The sequence below is a fragment of the Camellia sinensis genome, chromosome 2, assembly GCF_055761805.1.
Source record: "Camellia sinensis isolate YWXY chromosome 2, ASM5576180v1, whole genome shotgun sequence".
NCBI classification, from domain to species: Eukaryota; Viridiplantae; Streptophyta; class Magnoliopsida; order Ericales; family Theaceae; genus Camellia; species Camellia sinensis.
In genome coordinates this window covers 88,106,886-88,132,271 of record NC_138962.1, presented here as the reverse complement: position 1 = coordinate 88,132,271, position 25,386 = coordinate 88,106,886, and the positions used below count along the sequence as shown (strand labels likewise).

General features: G+C 39.7%; 1 protein-coding gene across 1 annotated transcript; it reads left to right on the top strand.

The window, feature by feature from the left end:
• The first annotated feature begins 557 nt into the window (after positions 1-557).
• LOC114291367 (cation/calcium exchanger 5) lies at positions 558-24,980 on the top strand. The gene is given in 3 exon segments (XM_082915040.1): positions 558-1,596; positions 14,116-14,509; positions 24,172-24,980. Coding segments are annotated over 3 exon segments (1,716 nt in total). The 5' UTR covers positions 558-669; the 3' UTR covers positions 24,567-24,980.
• The last annotated feature ends 406 nt before the right edge of the window (positions 24,981-25,386 follow it).

The window sequence follows — 25,386 nt, the reverse complement described above, 5'->3', positions numbered from 1 at the left end:
AAAAACAAAAATCAAAACCAAAATGAGTAATCTGTTATATGATCAAAGCCCCAACTCTTTGGGATATATGATCAAAGCCACAAAACTATACTGAAATCGAAAAGGGTTGTAAGGGAATCTTACCTTGCGATGAAGAGAAGCGTGACGAATGAGGAGGGGGAAGAGCGTCGGTAGCGAAGAGGGTGGGAAGGAGGAGCGTCGGTAGCGAAGAGGGTGGGGTTTTTTTTGCTTCTGTCGAATAAGAGAAGAACAGAGAGAGAGAGAGGACAGGTAGGGAGGATGGGATCAGACGTGGGTATATTTAGGCGGCAATCATCATTCATTTTAACCAATTTGAACCGTGGATATAAACTTAAGATTCATCTCAACCGTTAATATCAAATGTATCTCACACACATTTTATACATTTTCAAAAACATTCTTCCCTTATTATATAGATACTAATTGATACATATATTATTATTAAAAAAAAATAATAAATACATATATTATTATTCAAAAAAATAAAACTTCAATTACAGGTTGCAGGTGTTGAGAAAGCGACGAAAACGCGTCAAAGATTCAAGAGAGAAAAAAGGGACACAGACTCGTACCAGCCAATACTCATCACTCTCCAATCTCACCCAAGAAAGAGAGAAAGAGCTTAAACCTTGTTTGGATTGGAATGGCATGGCCTTCTCTCTCTTCCTTTCTTCCCTCAAAACCCCTACAATCTCACTCATCCTTCTCTCCACTCTCCTCTTCTTCCTCTTCCTCACACCCTCCCCAAACTACCCCTCCACAAACCCATTAATCCCCCACAGGTCCCTCCTCAACACCATCACCACCACTACTTCCCTCTCCTGCTCCTGCATCCTCCGAACCCCACCTCACAATCGCTGCTCTTTCTCTCTCCTCCACTGCAATGGCGACTCTAACAGCCTCATCAACTACTTCTCTCTCCATTTCTGCCTCTTCCACCAAAACCCATTTGCCTCTGTCCCCTTTCTCTTCCTCACTATCCTCTTCCAGTTTTATGTCCTCGTCAAGACCGCTCAGGATCAATTCTCTGTTGTGGTCACCAAGCTCGTTACCCACCTCAATTTGTCACCCAGTATTGGGGCTGTGACTCTTCTTGCACTCGGCAATGGTGCCCCCGATGTGTTCGCATCGGTCGTTGCGGTCTGCGGAGGCCATCCGAGGACTGGGTTCGGCGCGATTTTGTCGGCCGGGACGTTTGTTTCGGCATTGGTTGTTGGGTTTGTGGCGATTTATGCAGCACCCTTTTCTGTGGACCCTGTGCCTTTTGTGAGGGACGTGTTGTTTTACTTGACTGCAGCTTTGTTCTTGTTCTATGTGTATCTTAGTGCTGAGATTTTTCTATGGCAGGCTATTGGGTTTGTTGGGTTCTATCTTTTCTTTGTTGGGTTTGTGTTTTGGATGGATTTGGGGATGAATGGTGGGAAAAGAAAAAGTGGGGTTGAGGTGGGTGGTGGTTTGGTTGGGGATGTTGAGGTTCAGAAAGATTTGATTGCGCTGGATTATGAAAATGAAGAATTGTTGGGGAAAGTAGAGGGAGGGAAGCCGGGATTTCATTTTCGACAAGTTGGTAGGCAGGTATGTTTTGGGTTACAATTTTACAATTCTGATATCTTGCATTGTTTATGATCTATCTATGTATTATCTCATCGTATTAATAGTGTGAAAGTTGTGATTGCCTGGTTAGTATTGCAATTGGTTTAACTAAGTACAGCTATCATGTATCAATAATAATGTGTGATTGAAACTTAGATCTAATTCTGCAGTCTGAGTAGGGATCTAATACTTGAAATGTTGATTATTAGAGATAGTAAAAATTTGCTTGACATGAAATGACTAAGAATGTAATGGATGCCTTCTTTCCCAATGTAATATCTTGTTATGAGCTACAGTTCCGATGATATGTTTGGATTCTCTATGGCACTACTACTCACCTCTGCACCTTAGCTATTTGTTGGAGCATCATCATGCTTAGTTTTTTCTACTAATGCAGTTGCATAATTTACTGAATATTCATTTATACTCAATTGAATGTGCACACTATGAGGATGAATAGGAAACCATTATAGAAATATATACTACTATCATTCCTCTTTTGTACATCCTAGAAATGACACCGTACATGCTTGCCTAATACTTTAGTTTTGGGATCGCCATGTGTTTGCTATCATGGGACACTTGTTCAATCTCATTGACCAATCTCAAGACGATGGAACTTAGTACATGCCGCAATCTCAGTCTAGGTGATATCTTTTGCCTCTTCACCAAGGCCAAGAGGTGAGACCTACACATGCCGAACAACTTAGCATGCACTACGACGCTTTGGGGTCTATTGGCTGGAGATGAAGGTTCACTGCAATGTGTTACTTTGTGTAGGTCTAGCTACCTTAGGTAGGTCGATTAAGAGAGATACTTCTCCAGACCCAGGCTTCTCCTAAAATCTTCTAGATGCTTGGTTTATCTGCCTCAAAGATATGGGGTTTGTTTGGTTTGTTTTTCTGAAAAATTTATGGGAAAAATTCTCTACATACAAATTTTCAAGAGTAATCAAACCAAACAAATTTTTCCAAAAAAAATCTCAAAATTTTGTTTGGTTACCTATTTTCTAAAATCACTCTCTCTCTCATACACATCAAATCAATCACTTTTTTTAAAACTTTCTTTCCAAAATAATTTTCTAAAATCATTTTTGAAAAGAGGCAAACCAAACAAGTTTTTGTATTTTTTATCTCAAAAACTACTCTACAAGCACAAACCAAACACACCCATGGTTTCTTGCAAAAAGTAAGCACATGGAGTCTAATTTATTTCCTTAGTAAACTCCTAAATTCATGTGACGTAATTGTGCAAACAAACACTTTACCCTTGGGTAAAGGTATAAGATATTTGTCCGACATGTCTAGTTGAGCATGTGCCAGTAGTAACCATGTCTAGTAATTGAGTTTACTGTTTGATGGTACATAAAACTCTCACGCTATGCATAAAATGCTCTATGTTACTTTTGAGATACCATTTAACCCTAGAAAATCGAAGAAGAATATTATGAAATATGAATGTCTAGTTGTATATTCGTGCTTTTAGACACAGTAATTTGAAGAATCTAGCTTAGACTCATGTTGGCACTTGAAACCCATACACTAGTCCATGAAACATAGCTTATTACCTGATGTTATTCAATATAAAACTCTCACTTTACGCATAAAATGCTCTATGTTACTTTTGAGAAACCATTTTATCCCAGAAAACTGAATATTATGAAATATGAATGTCTAGCCATGTCTTTGTACTTTTAGACGTTCTTTTAGACAGCAATTTGAAGAATCTGGCTTAGACTCTAAATCGCACCTGACACCCATACATGAGTCTATGAATCATAGCTTATGACCTGATGCAATTCAACAATGGATTTGCAACGTATAGTTGGTTTATAATTTTGTACACAACTTAGGTTGCAGCACTGGACTCAGCACTGACCGCATGCATGAGTGTGGAACAAAAAACATAATTATTAATATGGGCAGAATTGAAGAAACTACATATTTTTTGCTAAAACTGGCTTAAGGAATAGTCAATTGTTAGCAAATCGGAAGGCACCTAATGAAAATGATAATAAATTTCAGCTCAATTTGTTTTAAAGTTATTGAGCATCAGGAGCCAACTAAATAAGGGGCACAATCCTATACACATAATTATACAACAATAACAGAACTATGAATCTCATACACTTTTCCAACATGTCTTTGTGGATATACATTTCCTTCAAAAAGTCAACAAAAGAGAGGCAGAAAAAAATTTCTTTCTAAGCCAGAAATTTATAGAGATAAGCATGGTTCTTTTTAAACAAATAATCAATCTGTACACCTTCAAAAGTTCCCATATTTCTCTCTCTAGATGCACCATATAATTTTTATATTTTCCCCTATGACATCCCTTTCCTAATAATTTTTATATTTTCCACTACAACATCCCTTTCCCCTCCTTAACTGACTCTGGCATCACGCACTCAACTCCAAACACAGAGTGCAATTGAAGATAAATCATACTCTTCCTCGTGTTCTGGAGGACATGCAAGACCAATGTAACACAAATTGGCACCTCTTTCTCAGATTATTTGTCATTAGGATAACTTCTCTAGCTGCCATCTAAGGAGCTTTTGAGTGTCGAGTCACTTTCTAAGGAAAGCCTTCATCCCCTACCCAAACTTCCGATAAAAAGGAAACCACTTAAAAAAGTGTTGTTCTTGGACTCTCTTCATACCAAAGGATCTTCCATTCGTGCTTGCACCCTCTTGACCCAAAACACCCTTCTTGAAAAAGTCTCTCTAGAAGATCGGATTCTGTAGCACTCCCATGGTAGATAAGGTCCGACAATCTTTCATTCAGATTTAAGATTTAACTGCAATTTCATAAAGGTCTAGAAAACCTTATTTAACTACCTTTTGACCACACTAGGGATCCTACCACAATTGCACTCTACGATCCTTCCCCAGCAATGAAGCCCTTCAAAAGAAAGAAATATTTTTTATGATTTTTCAAGTTCCCACATCATATGACCCCTTATATTAAGTGTACCAATCCCCCAACCATGACCATATTTTCCACTAATCATTGTTCACATCTCTTCCTCTTCCATGTAAAGCTCCATATCCATTTCCTCTAACCAGGCTTTGTTGAACACCTCTAACCTACAAATCCCCAAGCCTCCTTTCAAAGGTAAACAAACCTTGTCCTAGTATACAAGATGATACTTCAACTTCACTTCAATCCCTTCCCCCCATCCACCTAAGAAAGTTCCTCATCAATTTCTCCAACCTTTTCACAACTTAGATAGGGATAGTTAAAATAGACCACTGAACATAGAAAGGCTGGAAATGGTGCTTTTGATGAGAGTAAGCCTGCCCCCCTCAGATGCGTATTGTCTCTTCAATTTAGCTAACCACTTCTCAAACCTTTCCACCACTACATCCTTAGGAGCCTTGTTTTTGAAGGACAAGTCAATGGAAGCTCCAGGATGGTCGAAGACAGATACCAACCTACATTCCAAATCAGTTGCCAAAATATCCGCATCATCTACCACACCAATCATAATGATGTCACTCCTTTTCATGTGAACCCTAGGGCCCAACACTATTTCAAAACAAAGTAATACACATCTCAAAGTTCTCAATTCCTTCTTCTTCTTCTTTTTTTTTTTTTTAGCAAAACAAATAGAAAATGAAACTCTAATACGATCTCATCACCTCTATTACCCACCTTGTGTCCAAAGTATCTCACTATCAAAACCATCCTCTGAATCATATGATTAAGCACCTCTAAAAGGATGAAAAAGAGTAGCAGTTGAGCGTCACAAGCCCTAGAGCTCTAAAACGGCTCTTATCTTCCCCTTTTACTATCGGGAAAAAACTTTACAGAAGAGATGTTGAAGCTTATCTACCTACAACACCTCACCCCCAAGCCCATCCTCTCTAGTAAATTGATTAAGAAATCTCAGCATACATGATCATATGCCTTCTCAATATCTAGCTTGCAAAGAATGTTTCCCTCTATTGTAGAGCTCACACACTTTTTAGCCACCAGTAGTACATCAAGGAGTTATCTTCCTTCCACAGACATTATAGACTTTATGAACACTGCTAGTCAAGCTAGTCGACTTATAATCTTTGATATCATCCATAGCACAATCTGTTGGCACTAGAACAATAAAGGAGGCGTTTAGGTTCCTCTCAAACTCTTAAGTCTCATAGGAGTGTATGTGATGGCTGGACCTTTGACTGAATGGAAGCTCATTATCATCTTTGGAAGTTTGGGGTGAAGCCTGTGTGGGTCCATTACATGGACCAAAGACGTTTTGATCCCACAAATGTAATTGATAGATTATTATTATTATTAATATTTAGTTATATTTTATTCCATAAATTTAGTAAGATATTTTTAATTTAATTAGGATTATTAGCCTATAAATAATGGGTTTCTCAGTGTATTAGGGAGTTTCTGGCTTAACAATATTGTGAGTGTGTTAGGGATGTGGCCTCTTTAGTGATTCGGTCTCTTTCCCTTTTGTACATCAATATGACTGCTATCATAACACTACAATGGGTTCAGTTGTTAGCGTGACTAGTCTGCAATTTCAGGCCTCCTCTTGCTATTGAATGAAAAGTCGTTGCTTGCATTTGAAAGCCTACCATAAACAAGTGAAGCATTCTCATGTACTCGCAATTTCAATCCTCCTCTTGCCATTGAAAAACCGTTGCTTGCATTTGAAAGCCTACCATAAACAACTGAAGTCTTGTCATGTACTTGTTCAAGGAAGGGGTCCATATAGCTACACGCCCAAACAAATGAGGCCTACCATATACAATGTCTCACATTCAGATGTGGCACTGAGTTTTTCAACGTTTAAACATATGATTAGTTAATTCTATTTCCTGATGGAGAGTTAGAAAAGTCATATAACTTAGCAGTAGAGTGTCACCTTGACGTCGTGGTATTTTATATTTTTCTTTAAATTTAACAACACTGTTGGAAGAAAATTATAGAGGATCCGCCAGGCCATAAGCCTTATCTCCATTGAGACTCTTCAAGGCCGCAATCACTTCCTCCATAGATCATTCTCTCTAGCCAAGTTCTTTCCTCATCTTGAATAGAATCCAACTCCAAGACATCAATAAAATGTCTTCTCAAATCTGACTCAAAGTATAATCTCTTGTAGAAGTCCACAATGTCCATGGAAGTAGCCTCTTGCTGCATCAAATCCTCACCAATAATCTTCATCTATCCTATATGCTTAGCTCTTCTATGAGCAGAGGCCATCCTAAGCAAGAATCTGTTTCTCTCTCTCTCTCTCTCTCTCTCTCTCTTAAGGCCAGCTTACTTCATCAGAAATCACGAGCCCTTCGACCTTACCTTTTGATGGGTTGTTAAGCACACCAAAAATAAAGACTAAACTATATCTAATTTCCGTAGAATAATGGCAAGTTTAGGTATCGATCCATAGGAACTAATGTTAAATTTAACTATTTTAAATGCGAAATTTGATGGGAATGGTTGATGGCTAAGATATTGAAACGAGAATAAAACTGAAAATGAGAAACTAAATTAACAATAAATAATAGGGTTTGAGGAATTGAGTTGGGGAAAATCCTAGGGCAATGAATCCACCACTAGATACATAAATAGGGTTTAAAGTTGAAAATTGATTGCGTTACTGTTTGAACTACCCAATGCTTCACAACTACAAGCTTGAAGCATTGATCAAGAGAATTGTCGCGTTTAACTTATAGGCATGAATCATCCCAAGTAGTATGAGTTGTTCGCTCTAAACTAAGATAGCAGCACGACTCATCTCTCGTAGCATGACTCGTCTCATATTTTGAATACGAATGAAATGATATCAATTGTATGGAAAGAATTCAACAATCACAAAAAGAAGAACACTTTGAGAAAATAATAGAAAATGTATTGAAAAACTTCTAAACAATACAATACAACTCATTCAAACCATTACACAAGTCAGAAACCTAAGAAAACCTATTTACATGGCTAGGGTTTCATCAAAATCTTAGAAATTGGAGAACTAGACACTCATGGAGGAGTGGGAAGATGAAGAGGATGAAGCCACCGTGAAAGAGCACCTTCAACCTTGAAGTCCCAAGCTTTCTATCTTCCAAAAATCCTAGCCTCTTTTTCTTTACAAAAATAATCGAACCCTTCTTCAGCCTTTCTTTCCCCTTTTATACTTTTCCAACAAAACAGGTGACTTTTAGAATTTTGGTACGCATCTCGAGTTGTGCCACACGTGCGGGAAATACCCTTTGCACGTACGGATTATTGCAACTGTTTTTGGCCTTGAGAAGGGGGGCTGCTGATGGGTCGTTTCACACGCCAAAAATAAACATTAAACTATATCAAATTCCTTAGAATAACGGTAAGTCTAGGTATCGATGGGGACAAACGGGAAATTAAATTTAATTGTTAAATTTCTAAATTAATTTTAATAAAAAAGATGGTTGTTCATAACCTAATGATAATTAAATTAAACAAAGCGATTAAACTAGCGATTAAAAATGAAATTGGAATTACTGATTGTGGAAATACCTAGGGTAATTAATTCACCACTAGTTACATAAATAAGGTTTCAATTTGAAAATCAGTTATGTTACGGTTCAAACTAAATAGTATTTCGCAATTACAAGTTCAAAGTATTGATCAAGAGAATTATCATGTTCAATGTATAGGCATGAACCATCTCAAGTAGCACAAGTTGTTCGCTCTAAACTAGGGTAGCAAAACGACTCGTCCCTTGTAGTATGGCTCGTCTCATACCTTGAATATAAAAGAAAAGAAAACCATTGCATGGAAAGTATTCAATAATCATAGAAAGAAGAATACTTAAAGAGATAATGGAAAAAATATATTTGAAACTTCTTAAACACCATGCAACTTGTTCAAACCTTTACATAATCAAAAAGCAAAAAGAAAACCCTATTTATTTGGCTAGGGTTTCATCAAAACTTTATAAATAGGATCCTAGCCATTCATGAAGGAGTGGAAGAAGTAGAGGGAGAAGAAGCCACCATGGGAGACATTCTTCAAACTTCAAGTTCTTTTTCTTCCAAACCCTAACCTCTCTCTCCCTTTGCAAATTATCAAAACCCTAATCTAGCATTTTTTCTGTCTTTTTATACCTTTGCTATTTTTTTCCAAATTCAAAACATCAGGCATGTTTCCCGATGTAGGGCCGCACGTGCGGAAAATTCCACCACACGTGCGGGAATGCGCCTCCGCACGTGCAATTTTTTCAGGCTCTGTTTGGCTGCGATGAATGGGCCGCACGTGCGGGAATAGTCCTCCGCACGTGCAAGAACGTGCGGAAAGCATGTTTCTCTCTAATTTTTGCATTTTTGCTCATTTTATGCTCCCGCTGTGTCCAACCTAATTGGCATTAAACATGCATAAAATATATAATTTGACAGGCAAGTAGGGTTAAGAGATCCTAATTATCGGCCTTAGTGTTGCACAATTCGGCCTCAATCACCTACACATGCAGGAATGGCCCTCCGCACGTGTGGTGCATTCTGCTTGGTTAATGTTCCACTTTGGACTTGTTTTGCACTTTAGGCGCATCCAACCTGATCTTCCTTCTGCATGAACACCTGCAAACAAACCCTTAAGAGTACATTGATGGTTGTCCTTCTCATGGGCCCTCCAATGATCAAGTGAGTTTTGTGCTCGAGGAAGATGACAATGGAGAATTATGGTAGAATAGATAGTGTATCTTTCATAGAAGAGTTGGGTGTATATACATAGACTTGCCTCTAACGGTTGTGCTCCAAAGAATAATTCTGTTAGTCTTTCCTCTACTTGAGTAGTGCCACGTGGACTTCCATCATTCCAGGAGGTTAAGGCTACGAAATACGTCCTTCTACTAGGTAGTGTAGTTGTAGGTGGAGAGGATCACTTGATATCATGCCATGTGTACCTTGATGTTGTAACCTTAAACCCCGTGTTCTTGCCCAAGTTGGGACAATGAATTGCCTTGATGAACTTGTTGAATATAAGACTATATTGTTAAAGATTTTAGAAGATATGGAAGATATCAAAATATATGAAGATCTCATGATTCCATATATTCTGATATGTTTAACAATATAATCTTATCTTCAAAAGAGCTAACCATGAGACTGGGCTAGGTTTGGAATGGGTTTTCCCAACCAACTTAGTGCTCTCCCAGCCAGCTTGGCAAGGTCAGCCCTCTTAACTCCCAAGTTGGGTCACTAAACCTGACATAGATCATTGGGCATGACCATTGACCTTACCTGCTATCGATTGGGCTTCCTGAGTCATGGGCCTGGGTCCAACGGGCTAAAAAATGGTTGTAATTTGATGCATTGATTTTTATAGCAACAAATGAGTTCACTGAAACAACAAAACAATTATTGAGATTTCAGAATCAATTTGTTGATTTTGAGTACTTAACATGACATGAAATATAACTAATCACCATTATTATCCATTAATGATGGTGTGATATGAGTTAGAAGATACCATGATATGAGATAGAAGGTTTCTGTGTCTAGCAGTGTGGAGGACTATGAAGCACATATACTTTTAAAAAGGCAATGTATTCGTATCGTATCTGTATTGGATGCCGATACTCCTTGTATACTCAATACGTATCGGATACTTCCCAAAAGTATCGGATGCTTCTTAATTAATTTTTTATTAATTTTGAAATATTGGATAATCCAAGTCACATATTACCTTTACGAAATTAGATTTGTAGCATTTATTGCATAGCATTATAATATAATATAATATAATATAATTGCGAGGATAAATACAAGAATATTTTTTCAATATTTTGTTTAGTTCTTTGATAAGAAGAATATAGCAAATTAAAGTAATATAATTTGTCAAATTGTTGTGTCATGCATGTCCCTTATAGCTACATAGAAAGTAAAATTAAATTAAATATCTTTGGTGATATTGAAATGAAATATTTATAAGACCTATTAAAAATTAAAAGAAGTAAACTAGGTACCAACTTAAATTAATACCTAATAATTAAAGATTAGTATTTTGCATTATAAAAAAACAATATGGTTTCTCAACATTCTTGAGCTCATATGTACCCGACTACCTATAATTTTTAAAAATATCTTTTTCAAAAACGTATCCTAGCTGTACCCGTATCTTATTTTTTTAGATTTTGTCGTATTGCCGTATTCGTATCGTATCATCTCTGTATCTCGTATCCATATCTATGCTTCCTAGGTGGAGGATAAAATGTCTTTAACTTGTATAAATAAATTTACGTATGTAGAAAGTACCTTTCTCATAAAAATATATATAATGCCTTCCAACTATATAGAAGCATTTATAAATGTCTTGTACTGGTGAAGGCAAGGAGACATAGTATATCAAAATGTGCAGTACATAAGTACATAACATGGTTAATTTTCAATGCTCTATGACATGATCAAATTTCCTATTACTATGAATAGGATTGTAACCCATCTTGTACATAACATGGTAATGTCTTGGGGTAAGGGGAATGGTGAACTCAGGCCATCCACTTCCTGAGGGAGATTCCACTGCATGTCATATGGTCTTTGGGGTTTGTTAGGGTTATTCAAATTGGGAACTTTTTAGATTTTTATACGCCTCCCTCCCAACTTGACCTTTACAACTTTTCTTTGGATTTCTTGCTAAACCTATTAATGTTTCTGTTGTCTTTACCTGCCCAGAACAGGAACAGGAAATTGTAATTCTAAAATCACTAATTTGAATCATAAAGTTTTCCCTTAGTTCATTTTTGAAAATGATGTTCCTCATTTTGGGTAGAGTAATTGGATTTTTATAATGTGAAATATCAGAGGTATATAGTAGAAAGATATGATGAATGATATTGTTGTCTTCACTTTTAGGCAGTTGATTATCACTTTTTGGCTGTTGATTAGCACAATTGCAAATGAAAATGCTTGGGATGTCCCTAAGTTGCTTAAAGGGAAGCACTAAAGAATTCCTGCTTGGAAATTTTTCTGGCAGCCACTGTTCAGAAGGGGACTGAATCTGGATGTGGTCAAATTTTATGAAATGAAGTATTTGATTATAAAAAATGCCATTTTTGATATTTTATTATTATTATTTTTTTTTGAAGGGTTATTGATGCAGTCAAAATCTTAAGAAAATTATATTTATATTTTATTATTTTAAAATAATAGTTAATTAGAAATATTGTAATTTACTATAGAATAGACTAGAATTATCATGTGTGTTTGGTTTGAGTTTTTTGGATTAAGTTTTTTGAAAATTGATTTTTTTTTTTTAGTGAATATTTTTAAAATTTGAAGCATTTTTTTTTATTTTTTTAGATGCACCTTACTTAGATGTATCTAAAAAGTAAAAAAATTGTGAAAAACTATTTTAAAAAATTAATAAATACATAAAAATATGAAAAATATATTGAATTCTCGTATTTTTTTATTTTTATTTTTTGTATTTTTGGTATTTAGTGAATTTTTAAAATATTTTTTTTCACAAAAATTATACTTTTTATGTGTATTTATGTTAGGTGTGTCTAAAAATTAAAACAATTTTTTTAAAATATTGAAAAAATTCAGTAAAAACAAAAAAATATGGAAAACAATAAAGTATAATTTTCTGAAAAGTGTTTTTGGAAAACCAAAAACTAGCAAAGTGAAATTTTCCTGATTTGGGATTATTTAGTTTTCCAATTCTATTAGTTTTTATTTTATTTCCTATTTTATTAGTTTCTTATTCTATATGAATTAGGCGAATTATAAATAAAGATGCAAGTCTTGGGGCAGCACAGTTTTGATGATTAATACAATTCAAGTTCGTACTCTTTTGTTATAACCTTGGGTATATCTTTTAGAATCAACCATTGTTGAGCCTTTTACTCCCAATATTCTGTGTGAATCAACATGTTTAGAGAAGGATCTTAGAATCTTGTTTGCAGGTATTCATTTTTGAATCAACGGACCCTAAAATCATCACTATCACACGTTTCCACTACATCAAGTATGAATGTGTGAAATTGAGCATATTGCTTCTATTTGGGCTACACATGCTTTAAGGTATAGAATGCTGGGATAAATAGGGGTTAGGTTGTATTTTTTGATAACTGGGTGTCCGGGCCAGCTTACACGCATCTTTACTAATCCAAGGGCCTTGAAATTACCTCCAGTGACACCTTGGAGTGACTTGAACTCGAGATCTTGTATTTTATCCTTAAATCTTTACTACTCGGCGAACCCCTTGGAGTTGGGGTTAGGTTGTATTTGATCTTAGCTTGTAGCAGTGAACAAAAACTAGATGCATATAAGTGAAGAAGCTATGATCATCAATAGAGCTTAATGCTGAATGTTTTTGTGTCCTTGCAAAACTAGTGTGTTAGGTTATGTTGAGTTCACTTTGTTTCTCAGTAATACATAAATATGTTTTCGGTGTGAACAAACAGTGATTCCATATATAGAGTCCAAATCACCCATTAGCATTAAATCTCACATAGTTGTGTCTTACATTGTATATGATAATGGGCATATTATGATTTCATGAAGTGACATTTTTCCTGTTGATGAACCGTTGTTTGTAGCTTGAGGAACATTTACTGGAATGGCTCTATGCGATGGACTTTGCCTTTAAATGCTATAGAGAACAAAATTGCGATCTTTGGGTTCATGTGGCAGCCTCTCTTTATAGAGAGGAACAAAGAGGGACAAATAATGGCTCCTTCACACACCCTGATTTATTCTGATCTAGAGGTTCCCGGCCTTAGTTGCAGGAACCTTCTATTCAAGTGGCATTTCTTACTAAGAAATGCGATTCCGTGTTTTCAAGTAAGAAACCCAACTGAGATAGAAACTTCTCAAACATATAAACCTTATAGAAACAAAAGAAAAATAATTCAAACTTATTCTAGTAGTTTCTATTTATATAGTATTTATTTATATGTAATAAAGATAATTTGTAATTGACATAAATCTCTAATATTTATTCATATTTTAATACATATATTACAACTAAGCAGTAAAAATAATTGCTAGAATATTTTTATATATTTAATAAATAAATATATACATGCTCCCATATGTGGTCCCAACCTAAGAAACTTTTACATATGCCCTCGCTCCTCAGCTCCCGGCCCCCATCCCCACCTCGGCTTTCTGCAACTAAGTTCCCAGCTGCTAATTCAGGTTTTAGTCAGTTAGGTTTTAGTCGCTTGGCAAAGGGGGAATGCCTATTTTTACTATTTTCATAGGCTTCCTTGATTATCAATCCAGCATATTGCTCTTGTCTTTGGATTCACTAATTTATATTGTAAAAAACAAAAAAGAAAAAAGAAAAAAAGTTACATTAATTTTAATGATGTCATGGAACTTAATGCTGTTGATTAGAAGTAATTTTAGAAGTAGCCCATTTGGAGTTGAACTATATGCATGATGTGACTTTGCTTTGTACTCGCTTCAACTGTAATGTTTCTTTAGAATGTGCATCATCAGCTCATCTGTCTACTGTAATAGTATAAATGAGTACTACTCTTCTTTTGACTAATTCTCTTTTTCTTTGCTTGCAGATCTCAAAAGTGTGGGAGCTTCCAGTCTCAATTCTTCTAAAACTCACTATCCCCCAGACTTCTCCTTCTCAATGGAACAGATTCTATCGATCTGCCAACGTTGTTCTTTGCCCACTTGCCCTTCTATACTCTTGTAACTCATTCATGCCACTAAATCATCCCATCAGTTTTCTCCTTCCGAATTTCCATTTTCCTCTCTGGCTAGTAGTACTCTTTGCATGCTCCTCTCTAGCAGTTCTTCACTACATAGTCCAAAAAGAGCCCCCCAAAACCGAGGAAATTCCCGTAGTGCTCATAGCATTTGTAATGAGCGTATTTTGGATCTCTGTCATGGCCGGGGAACTCCTAAACTGCCTTGCAGCTCTCGGAGTATAGCGATCCCGGGTTTACCCTTGTTGTACAGTGATCCGGACATGTGTCCGTGGATGTTGGTAGTTGATTATTATCTTGTTTGCATCCTTTTTACTTTGTATATTGAGTTATAGGATGTGTTGGGCAGGTTTGTTACAGGTTGGTTGTGTTTGGGAGCCTAGTGCTGCTCTCCAGATTTTTGGACCTTCGCTCGAGCGAGGAGTTGGTCGCTCGAGTGAGAGTTGAGTTCGTGTCTGGTGGATCGAGCCAGAGTGGCTTCGCTCGAGTGAGCGATTGCGTCTGGTTCTAGACCTGAGAGTTGCATTTCTTGGCTTGAGCGAGTTTTCTTCGCTCGAGCGGTCTGGCTTGTTCTTCGCTCGAGCGAGAAGTCTGTCGCTCGAGCGTGCTTCTGGTTGCAGACCTGAGGGTTTGAGTTGTTGGCTCGAGCGAGCATTCTTTCGCTCGAGCGCACTTCTGAGTTTTCGGTTCGAGCGAGAACTTCGTGGCTCGAGCGAGAGTTTTCTATGTCTGGTCGCTCGAGCGACAAAGGCTTCGCTCGAGCGAGCGTGTTTTATATCAACGGACAGTAGCGTTTTTGAACATGAGTTTTTCACTTTCTTTTTCTTTCAAACCCTAGATCCGAGACTCTCTCTCTCTAAACTTACACTCTCTCTAAGATTTGATCTCCCTAGAGTGTGAATCTAGCCTAGGGCCTTTGTTAAAAAGATAGAGGGCGTTGAGAGCTTCGACTTAATCTGAAAAAGTTTGGATTTGGAGCACGTTGATCTTCGAGTCTTCATCTCCTTTTTGGCTCAAACTTCGAGGTAGGGATATCCTACTCCTCTCTATGGATCTTGTCTTTAAATTTTAGTATTTTGAGATATTGGGGTTGGTTTGGTAATTTGGTGAAAGTTTGGGGCTTTTGTGTTATTTTACAAAAGTTGGGGTTTTATTCATAATAAACCTAGATGCATGTTTGGCATAGAGAAATGGAATAAATGTTGAATCATTGATGAAAATGGGACCTTAGGGTTGAAATGTTAATTATGGAAAATGACCTAATTACATTGTTTGATTAATTGAAATAATTAATTGTGAGAAATGAGGAAATGAAATGGAATTGTGAGAGTGGGAATGTATGGGGTTAAAGGGTGTAGTTGAATTATTTGTCACTCACCGGAATGAAATGTTGATTGAATATCCATTGTGCATTTATTTTCTGTTTAGAGATAACTGCTTTGGGCTATCGGTGGAGGATAGTCGTGATTGTTGTAGACAATGCATGATGATTAGGCAAACGGAAACTAATCAATGGAATGTGTCATGGATTTTGACGGTTGATAGAATACATTAACAGTATGTATTGAGTGATTGTATATAGAACCAATGTGTTTGTATACGTTATGTGTAGAGGAGGAGATGGGGGATGTACTCCGCGGTTTAGGGGAAGATGGGGGATGTACCTCTAAACCGGATAGCGTTGGGAGGAGATAAGGGATAAACTCCGTAGATACAGCTCATATGCTTGTCTAGAGAAGTGAAGATAGAGCTCATATGCTTATCTTTGTGAAGTGTGGATATAACTCATATGCTTATCTGTGAATGTGGGATATTGTTGTTATACATATCTGTTGAGAATGTGGATAGAGCTTATATGCTTATCTGTTGAAAAAGGGAAAATGAAAAGTAACTTGGACTCATAAGTCGTATGACATAAAATGTGATTTATGTGAATGTATCAGTGTTGGCCATCTATCAATTGCTAATCTTTTAGTCATTATTCATGGTTGGTTTAGTGTATTTCTACTGGGCTGTGGCTCACCCTATATGGGAATATCATTTTCAGGTACAGGTAGCATGCCACCTCCAAGGACATAGCTTGGGAGGCTAGAGGCGGACATACTTTTGTCGTTTTACTTTTTGATGTATTACATGTAAATTCAAGCCAAGGGCTTAATGTGTAAATGAGTTAGTACTCTTTTGTTGTAACCAAGTGTTAACTTGGAAAGCTGTAAGCCCATAGGGCATTTGCTTTTGTTGTTAACATGTAATACTTTTTGTAATGAAACTCTGATAAATGGAAGAATGTGGAACCTTTACATATCAATGCATATCTTTATTGATGGGTTTAATGTTGTTATTTTGAGGGCGTTACAACTTGGTATCAGAGCGTACCGGGTTCGAATACTTTGGGTACGTGGGAAGTGATTAGTATCACAATGGGTTTGTCTCGCTTGATAGGGACTTAGATGTAGTGTTATATGCTACGTGCTTAATTGATAACATGCTTATGTGACTATGTGGGTATGGGATTTAGTTTCTAGGATGTTGATTGGATCCTTGGGTTTCTGGGAGTCTTGTTGGAAAAGCACTTGATCAATGCTATTTCTAACCGGAACTCTAGTAACGCCTCGGGACTATCATTATCTGGAAATGAAATTCGTAAGTGCTTATGTGTTTGTGTGCTTACGTGGAGTGAATTACAGTTGTCCATGCACTAGAACGTGGGTGTTTAGTTTCGGCACATTTGTGAATGTGCTAATGTTCTGTGTTACCTTTATTAGGATGTCAGGACGAGGAAGAGGTGCTAGGCGTGGTAGACCCGCGAGGCAGGAAGTACCGTTACCGGGTGAGATTCCGGCAGTGCAGGAGGGAGTTGGCCAGGCCAATGTGGCCGAGCCAGTAGGTCAGCAGGCTATGGGTGCCTTGGCCAGAGAGATAGCAGGAGCTTTGGGTATTCTTAGAACTGGGAATCAGGCAACTGAGGCAGGGCCTTCTTTCTTGAAGAGGGAGTTTTTCCGGTCTAATCCGGATGAGTTTATCGGGGATCCGAAGGAGCCACTGAAGGCTGATGAGTGGCTAGAGCAAATGAGTAAGACATTCGAGATGCTTGGCATCGAGAACGGAGCACTGAAAGTGACCTTGGCATCCTTCCAACTGAAGGGAGATGCGGGTCAATGGTGGAAGTACGAGAAGGCTCGTGTTGGTGGTACTTGGGAGGCGTTTGTGAATGCTTTTCAGGAGAGGTTTTTGTCTGCAGCAGCTAGGGAGAAGCTGAGGGACCAGTTTAGCCGACTTAAACAGCAGGGCTTGTCAGTGGCCGAGTTTGAGGCTACTTTTACCAGTCTGTCCAGGTTTGCACCGGAACTAGTGGCGTCTGAGGAACGCCGTTGCTATGAGTTTGAGCGGAAGTTGAGGCGGGGCCTCAAGTTGAGAGTTGGTGGGTCTTACATCCGAGAGTATAGACACCTGGTAGATGCCGCTGCTCATATGGAGATTATGATGCAGGAAGAGGAGGAAGAGCAGAGGGGCTCCAAGAGGAGCCAAGATGGTCAGAGTGATGGCAGGAGGCAGAGGGGTTATAACCCTCAGCAGTCTCAGGGTGTAGTTTCTAGATCGACCTTTCCAGTGCCGAGTGCAGGCTCGGGGAGAGGCAATCAGGGGGAGTTTGCTTGTTACAAGTGTGGCCAGCTGGGTCACAAGGTTTCTGTTTGCCTGCAGAAGGGTGGGGGTCAGAGAGCTGCTTCTTCTTCAGCTAGACCGCAGAGTCAGAGTTTGGGCAGGGGGCAGCCCTTGTCTTGTTATCAGTGTGGACAGCCTGGGCACCTGAAGAGGTTTTGCCCGCAGTTGAGTGCCACTTCGGGAGCGTCTGGTTCTAGGCAGACGCAGGGTTTTCAGCCAGCTCAGTCTGTGCAGGCCTCGAGGGCCAATCCGGGAGCTTCGTCATCCCAGTCTGTGCAGCAGTCTTTTGCTCCGAGAGGTGAGCAGGTAGACCAGGGGCCTACGGGGCGCGTGTATGCTGTTACCGCGCAGGATTTAGTACCGGCTCCATCGGTAGTGAGAGGTACTTTTCTGTTTTGCAACTTGGTTGCTAGTGTGTTGATTGACACGGGTGCATCTCATTCTTTTGTATCTGCTGCATTTGCATCTGTTTTAGAATTGGAGTTGGCACAGTTAGCATCTCCTATTTGTGTGGTATCGCCTTTGGGTGGTGAGTTGATCTTGAAGCAAGGTGTTAGAGGTTGTGATATAGAGGTCGCCGACTATAGGCTTCCTTTTCCGTTTGTTGTCATGCCCATGAAGGGTTTTGATGTTATTTTGGGTATGGACTGGCTATCGTCATACCGGGCAGTTATCGATTGCTACCGCCAGAGGGTCACGTTATGTACCTTGAGCGGGGAGTGGTTCCATTTCTTGGGAGACCGGGTTGGTAGTGTTTTGCCACCGGGGTATGATTCGCGAGGGCGAAGTGAGCTTAGTGGTCTACTTGCTAGCTTTGAGAGTGGTGAGTGTGATGAGACCCAGATTGTATTGCCGAGGGTGGTTTGTGAGTATTCGGATGTCTTTCCCGAAGATCTTGTTAGTTTGCCACCTCACCGAGAAATAGAGTTCTCTATTGATTTAGTGCCTGGCACGGCGCCGATTTCTATGGCACCTTACCGTTTTGCTCCAGCAGAGTTGGTTGAGTTGAAAGTTCAGCTCCAGGAATTGCTCGATAAGGGCTTTGTTCGCCCTAGTGTTTCGCCGTGGGGAGCACCGGCCCTCTTTGTTAAAAAGAAAGATGGTGCCTTGAGATTGTGCATAGACTACCGGAAGTTGAATCGGGCTACGGTCAAGAATAAGTACCCTATGCCCCGTATAGATGATTTGTTTGACCAGTTGAAGGGTTCCCGTTGTTTCCCTAAGATAGACTTGAGATCGGGTTACCACCAGTTGAGGGTCAGGGAGGAAGATATTCCGAAGATGGCATTCCGTACGCGGTATGGCCATTATGAGTTTCTGGTGATGCCATTCGGGCTTACCAATGCACCGGCAGTCTTTATGGACTTGATGAACCGGATCTTCCGGGAATTCTTGGATCGATTTTAGTCGTTTTTGTGGATGACATCCTTATCTATTCGCCTTCTGAGGAGGAGCACGAGGCACACTTAAGAGTGGTGCTTGAGTTACTTAGAGCCCATAGGCTGTATGCCAAGTTTGGGAGGTGTGAGTTCTGGCTGAGGGAAGTCAAATTCTTAGGCCACGTGGTATCCGGGGAAGGGGTGTCTGTTGATACATCCAAGGTAGAGGCAGTGCAGGATTGGGCACAGCCTAAGAGTGTGTTTGAGATCCGCAGTTTTCTGGGATTAGCTGGGTATTGCCGTCGGTTTGTGAAAGATTTCTCCAGGTTAGCGTCACCGTTGACTAGACTGACTCGGAAGGAAGTCAAGTTTGTGTGGAGTGAGACTTGTGAAAAGTCGTTCCAAGAGCTGAAAGTTAGATTGACCACCGCTCCGGTGTTGATTATTCCGGAGAGAGGGTTGGGTTATGCGGTTTATTGTGATGCCTCACGAGAGGGTTTGGGTTGTGTGTTGATGCAAGAGGGGAAAGTGGTAGCTTATGGCTCACGTCAGTTGAAAATACACGAGAAGAATTACCCCCACACACGACCTAGAGTTAGCAGCAGTGATCTTTGCCTTGAAAATTTGGAGGCACTACCTTTATGGTGAGAGGTTCGAGGTATTCTCGGATCACAAAAGTTTGAAGTATCTGTTTACACAGAGAGACTTAAATTTGAGGCAGAGGAGATGGATGGAGTTCATTGAGGACTATGATTTTGAGTTACACTATCACCCGGGAAAGGCCAATGTTGTGGCCGATGCCCTTAGTAGGAAGTCCATTAGTGATGTAGCTTGTATAGCCATCCGGGAATGGGAGATGTTGGGTGCACTTGGCGAGTTTGACTTGCTTCTGAGTGAATCAGCTGAGGCTGCGGCCTTGTTTTCTGTTGTTGCGTAGCCTACACTTGTGACTAGAGTGTTAGAGGCACAGAGAGGTGACCTTGACGTAGAATCCCTCCGAGAGAAGATCTCCAGTGGGAAAGTTGAGAAGGGCTTGACAGTGTATCCCGACCTGAGTGTGAGATACCGAGACCGTTTGTTTGTACCGGAGTCTTGCCGAGAGGAGGTGCTTCGAGAGTTTCACCATTCACGCCTCGCGGTGCATCCGGGAGGCACTAAGATGTATCGGGATTTGGGTCGCCAGTTTTGGTGCGGGGTATGAAGAGAGATGTGGCTGTTTTCGTATCGAAGTGCCTTACTTGCCAGCAAGTGAAGGCCGAGCATCAGAGGCCAGCGGGTTTGTTGCAACCCTTGCCTATTGCCGAGTGGAAGTGGGAGTATGTCACTATGGACTTCGTTGTAGGTCTTCCGAGGACTCAGCGGGGTAGTGATGCTATTTGGGTGGTTGTAGACCAGTTGACTAAGTCGGCGCACTTTATTCCTATGCGCGTGAGAGATTCGGTAGATCATCTTGCCGACTTGTATATTCGGGACATAGTGAGATTGCACGGGGTCCCAGTGACGATCGTCTCAGATAGAGATCCTCGTTTTACTGCTAAGTTGTGGCAGAGCTTGCAAAGTGCCTTGGGCACTAAGTTGACCTTTAGTACGGCCTACCATCCTCAGACTGACGGGCAGTCCGAGCGTACTATCCAGATCCTCGAGGATATGCTTCGGGGTTGTGTCCTGGACTTCAGTGGGACGTGGGAGAGGCACTTACCCTTGGTAGAATTTGCCTACAACAACAGTTTTCAGTCTAGCATCGGTATGGCACCGTTTGAGGCCTTGTATGGCCGACCGTGTAGGTCTCCAGTATGTTGGGCCGAGGTGGGTGCTGCACCTTTGTTGGGTTCGGAGTTGGTTAGGGAGACGACAGAGAAAGTTGAGCTTATCCGTAGGAGGCTTGTTACAGCCCAGAGTCGACAAAAGAGTTATGCCGACCGTAGGAGGAGACCTTTGGCATTTGAGGTAGGTGATCATGTCTTTCTGAAGATATCACCTAGGCGAGGCCTGATGAGGTTTGGGAAGAGTGGGAAGTTATCCCCTCGGTTTATTGGTCCTTTTGAGATCCTTGAGAGGATTGGCGAGGTTGCTTATCGGTTAGCCTTACTGCCGCAGTTGTCCGGAGTTCATGACGTGTTTCATGTGAGTATGCTTCGGAAGTATGAGCCAGATCCATCACATGTGTTGGATTGGACCGATTTAGAGGTACGTGAGGATGCCTCGTATGAGGAGAGACCGGTTCGGGTCTTGGATAGACGGGATCAGGTCCTGCGTGGCAAGACCATTCCTTTGGTGAAAGTCTTGTGGAAACATCACAGAGTGGAGGAAGCCACTTGGGAACGTGAGTTGGAAGTCCGTGAGAAATATCCGGACTTGTTTGTTGATATGTAATCTTGTATTTAAATTTTGAACTATTGTTGCACTTAAGAGCTTTTATATATGTCTTAAGTTGTGAAACATTGAAAATGTTTTGGTTTCTTGGAAGTATGTTTTGGAACTTGGCTCATATGGAAGTTGATTGTAACATTTTATATGTTGAATATATCGTTGAGATTGGAAAGGAAATGCGTAATGTTGATGCATGTTGAAAGTACATATGTTGTTTACATATTGTGAGATGCCTCTTGTTAAAGGGATGGGATGACCGGTAATGGGTCGAATTGTTGAATGTTAAAATGTAACATTGTTTAAATGGAGAGAAACTTGTGTTTGAAAACTTGTGCTTAATTTCGGGGACGAAATTCTTTAAGGGGGGGAGGTTATAGCGATCCCGGGTTTACCCTTGTTGTACAGTGATCCGGACATGTGTCTGTGGATGTTGGTAGTTGATTATTATCTTGTTTGCATCCTTTTTACTTTGTATATTGAGTTATAGGATGTGTTGGGTAGGTTTGTTACAGGTTGGTTGTGTTTGGGAGCCTAGTGCTGCTGTCCAGATTTTTGGACCTTCGCTCGAGCGAGGAGTTGGTCGCTCGAGCGAGAGTTGAGTTCGTGTCTGGTGGATCGAGCCAGAGTGGCTTCGCTCGAACGAGCGATTGCGTCTGGTTCTGGACCTGAGAGTTGCATTTCTTGGCTCGAGCGAGTTTTCTTCGCTCGAGCGGTCTGGCTTGTTCTTCGCTCGAGCGAGAAGTCTGTCGCTCGAGCGTGCTTCTGGTTGCAGACCTGAGGGTTTGAGTTGTTGGCTCGAGCGAGCATTCTTTCGCTCGAGCGCACTTCTGAGTTTTCGGCTCGAGCGAGAACTTCGTGGCTCGAGCGAGAGTTTTCTGTGTCTGGTCGCTCGAGCGAGCGTGTTTTATATCAGCGGACAGTAGCGTTTTTGAACATGAGTTTTTCACTTTCTTTTTCTTTCAAACCCTAGATCCGAGACTCTCTCTCTCTAAACTTACACTCTCTCTAAGATTTGATCTCCCTAGAGTGTGAATCTAGCCTAGGGCCTTTGTTAAAAAGATAGAGGGCGTTGAGAGCTTCGACTTAATCTGAAAAAGTTTGGATTTGGAGCACGTTGATCTTCGAGTCTTCATCTCCTTTTTGGCTCAAACTTCGAGGTAGGGATATCCTACTCCTCTCTATGGATCTTGTCTTTAAATTTTAGTATTTTGAGATGTTGGGGTTGGTTTGGTAATTTGGTGAAAGTTTGGGGCTTTTGTGTTATTTTACAAAAGTTGGGGTTTTATTCATAATAAACCTAGATGCATGTTTGGCATAGAGAAATGGAATAAATGTTGAATCATTGATGAAAATGGGACCTTAGGGTTGAAATGTTAATTATGGAAAATGACCTAATTACATTGTTTGATTAATTGAAATAATTAATTGTGAGAAATGAGGAAATGAAATGGAATTGTGAGAGTGGGAATGTATGGGGTTAAAAGGTGTAGTTGAATTATTTGTCACTCACCGGAATGAAATGTTGATTGAATATCCATTGTGCATTTATTTTCTGTTTAGAGATAACTGCTTTGGGCTATCGGTGGAGGATAGTCGTGATTGTTGTAGACAATGCATGATGATTAGGCAAACGGAAACTAATCAATGGTATGTGTCATGGATTTTGACGGTTGATAGAATACATTAACAGTATGTATTGAGTGATTGTATATAGAACCAATGTGTTTGTATACGTTATGTGTAGAGGAGGAGATGGGGGATGTACTCCGCGGTTTAGGGGAAGATGGGGGATGTACCTCTAAACCGGATAGCGTTGGGAGGAGATAGGGGATGAACTCCGTAGATACAGCTCATATGCTTGTCTAGAGAAGTGAAGATAGAGCTCATATGCTTATCTTTGTGAAGTGTGGATATAGCTCATATGCTTATCTGTGAATGTGGGATATTGTTGTTATACATATCTGTTGAGAATGTGGATAGAGCTTATATGCTTATCTGTTGAAAAAGGGAAAATGAAAAGTAACTTGGACTCATAAGTCGTATGACATAAAATGTGATTTATGTGAATGTATCAGTGTTGGCCATCTATCAATTGCTAATCTTTTAGTCATTATTCATGGTTGGTTTAGTGTATTTCTACTGGGTTGTGGCTCACCCTATATGGGAATATCATTTTCAGGTACAGGTAGCATGCCACCTCCAAGGACATAGCTTGGGAGGCTAGAGGCGGACATACTTTTGTCGTTTTACTTTTTAATGTATTACATGTAAATTCAAGCCAAGGGCTTAATGTGTAAATGAGTTAGTACTCTTTTGTTGTAACCAAGTGTTAACTTGGAAAGCTGTAAGCCCATAGGGCATTTGCTTTTGTTGTTAACATGTAATACTTTTTGTAATGAAACTCTGATAAATGGAAGAATGTGGAACCTTTACATATCAATGCATATCTTTATTGATGGGTTTAATGTTGTTATTTTGAGGGCGTTACACGGAGCACTTCTTGAGTTGCCTCCTGCACTACTTGGGCTGACAGTACTTGCATGGGGAAACTCAGTGGGTGATCTTGTTGCTGATGTGGCAGTCGCTAAAGCGGGCCAGCCAGCGCTGGCCATGGCTGGTTGCTTTGCCGGGCCTATGTTTAAGATGCTTTTTGGGCTTGGCACGGCTTTGGTAATTCAGACTGCCAATGTGTATCCAAAAGCTTACGAACTCCATTTCCATGTCAGTATTGTGGTTGCGTTTGTGTTCTTGCTTCTAAGCCTGATGGGCTCTCTATTAGTAATAACTTGGTATAGGTTTCGGGTACCTAGATTTTGGGGATTTTGCCTTGTTGGTCTCTATGTTTCTTTTATAGCAGTGAGCTTAGTTATTGCCAAGTTTACTGTGTGATTTTTTCCACATGCCTGGAGAGCATTTTATCTGATAATTGCTGAACCAACAGTGGTGATCACGGGAAGATTACATGGCAAATTCAGTGTTTAGGGTTATAGCTGCTCATGAAATGCTTATATCATTCATCATAAGAAGATAATTTGCTGTATTTACTGTGGTGAAAGTGTTGATCTTCCCTTGTCTGCCCAAAGTTGAGGTCATGGATACATCCCATTTTCAGTTTGAAGGCACGGAGCATACATCTTGTATCATTTTTTTATTCTTTCAGAAAATATACTTCTGTTCAGTTTTCCTGCTTTATTCACACGGGGCGAGATATTTATTATTTAGCTGACAATCACCAAATATTAAAAGTGATTTAATTTGTCATGGACGTGTTGTAGTCATGGCAAGAAGATTTAGCATTTTATATTTGACCGGTCTATTTTCAAGATTTTGTTACACTTTGTGGGAATTTTACTGGTTTCATATAGGCATTCTGAGCTGACTGCTCATTCAAATCAGATTTTGATTGAGGAATGAATACCTTTGCTAGTTTCTATGATATAGTGAACCCTCGTTAGACCAAGCTTTTGCGTGCGTTCATGATTCCCCCTCCCCCTCTCCCTAAAATCATTGTACTCATGATAACTGGTCCTTGCTTAGGCTGGCATGATAGTGACATTCTGCTGGGCTTTGTCATGACTGATCTTTGAAGTGTGTTTGTATTCTCAGTCAAGCTGGAAGAAAGCATGATCTCAATTTAATAAAATTCTTAGTTAACACTATTTTTTGTTTTGGTTTGGATATTAATTATCGAACAAAAATCAATGATTTA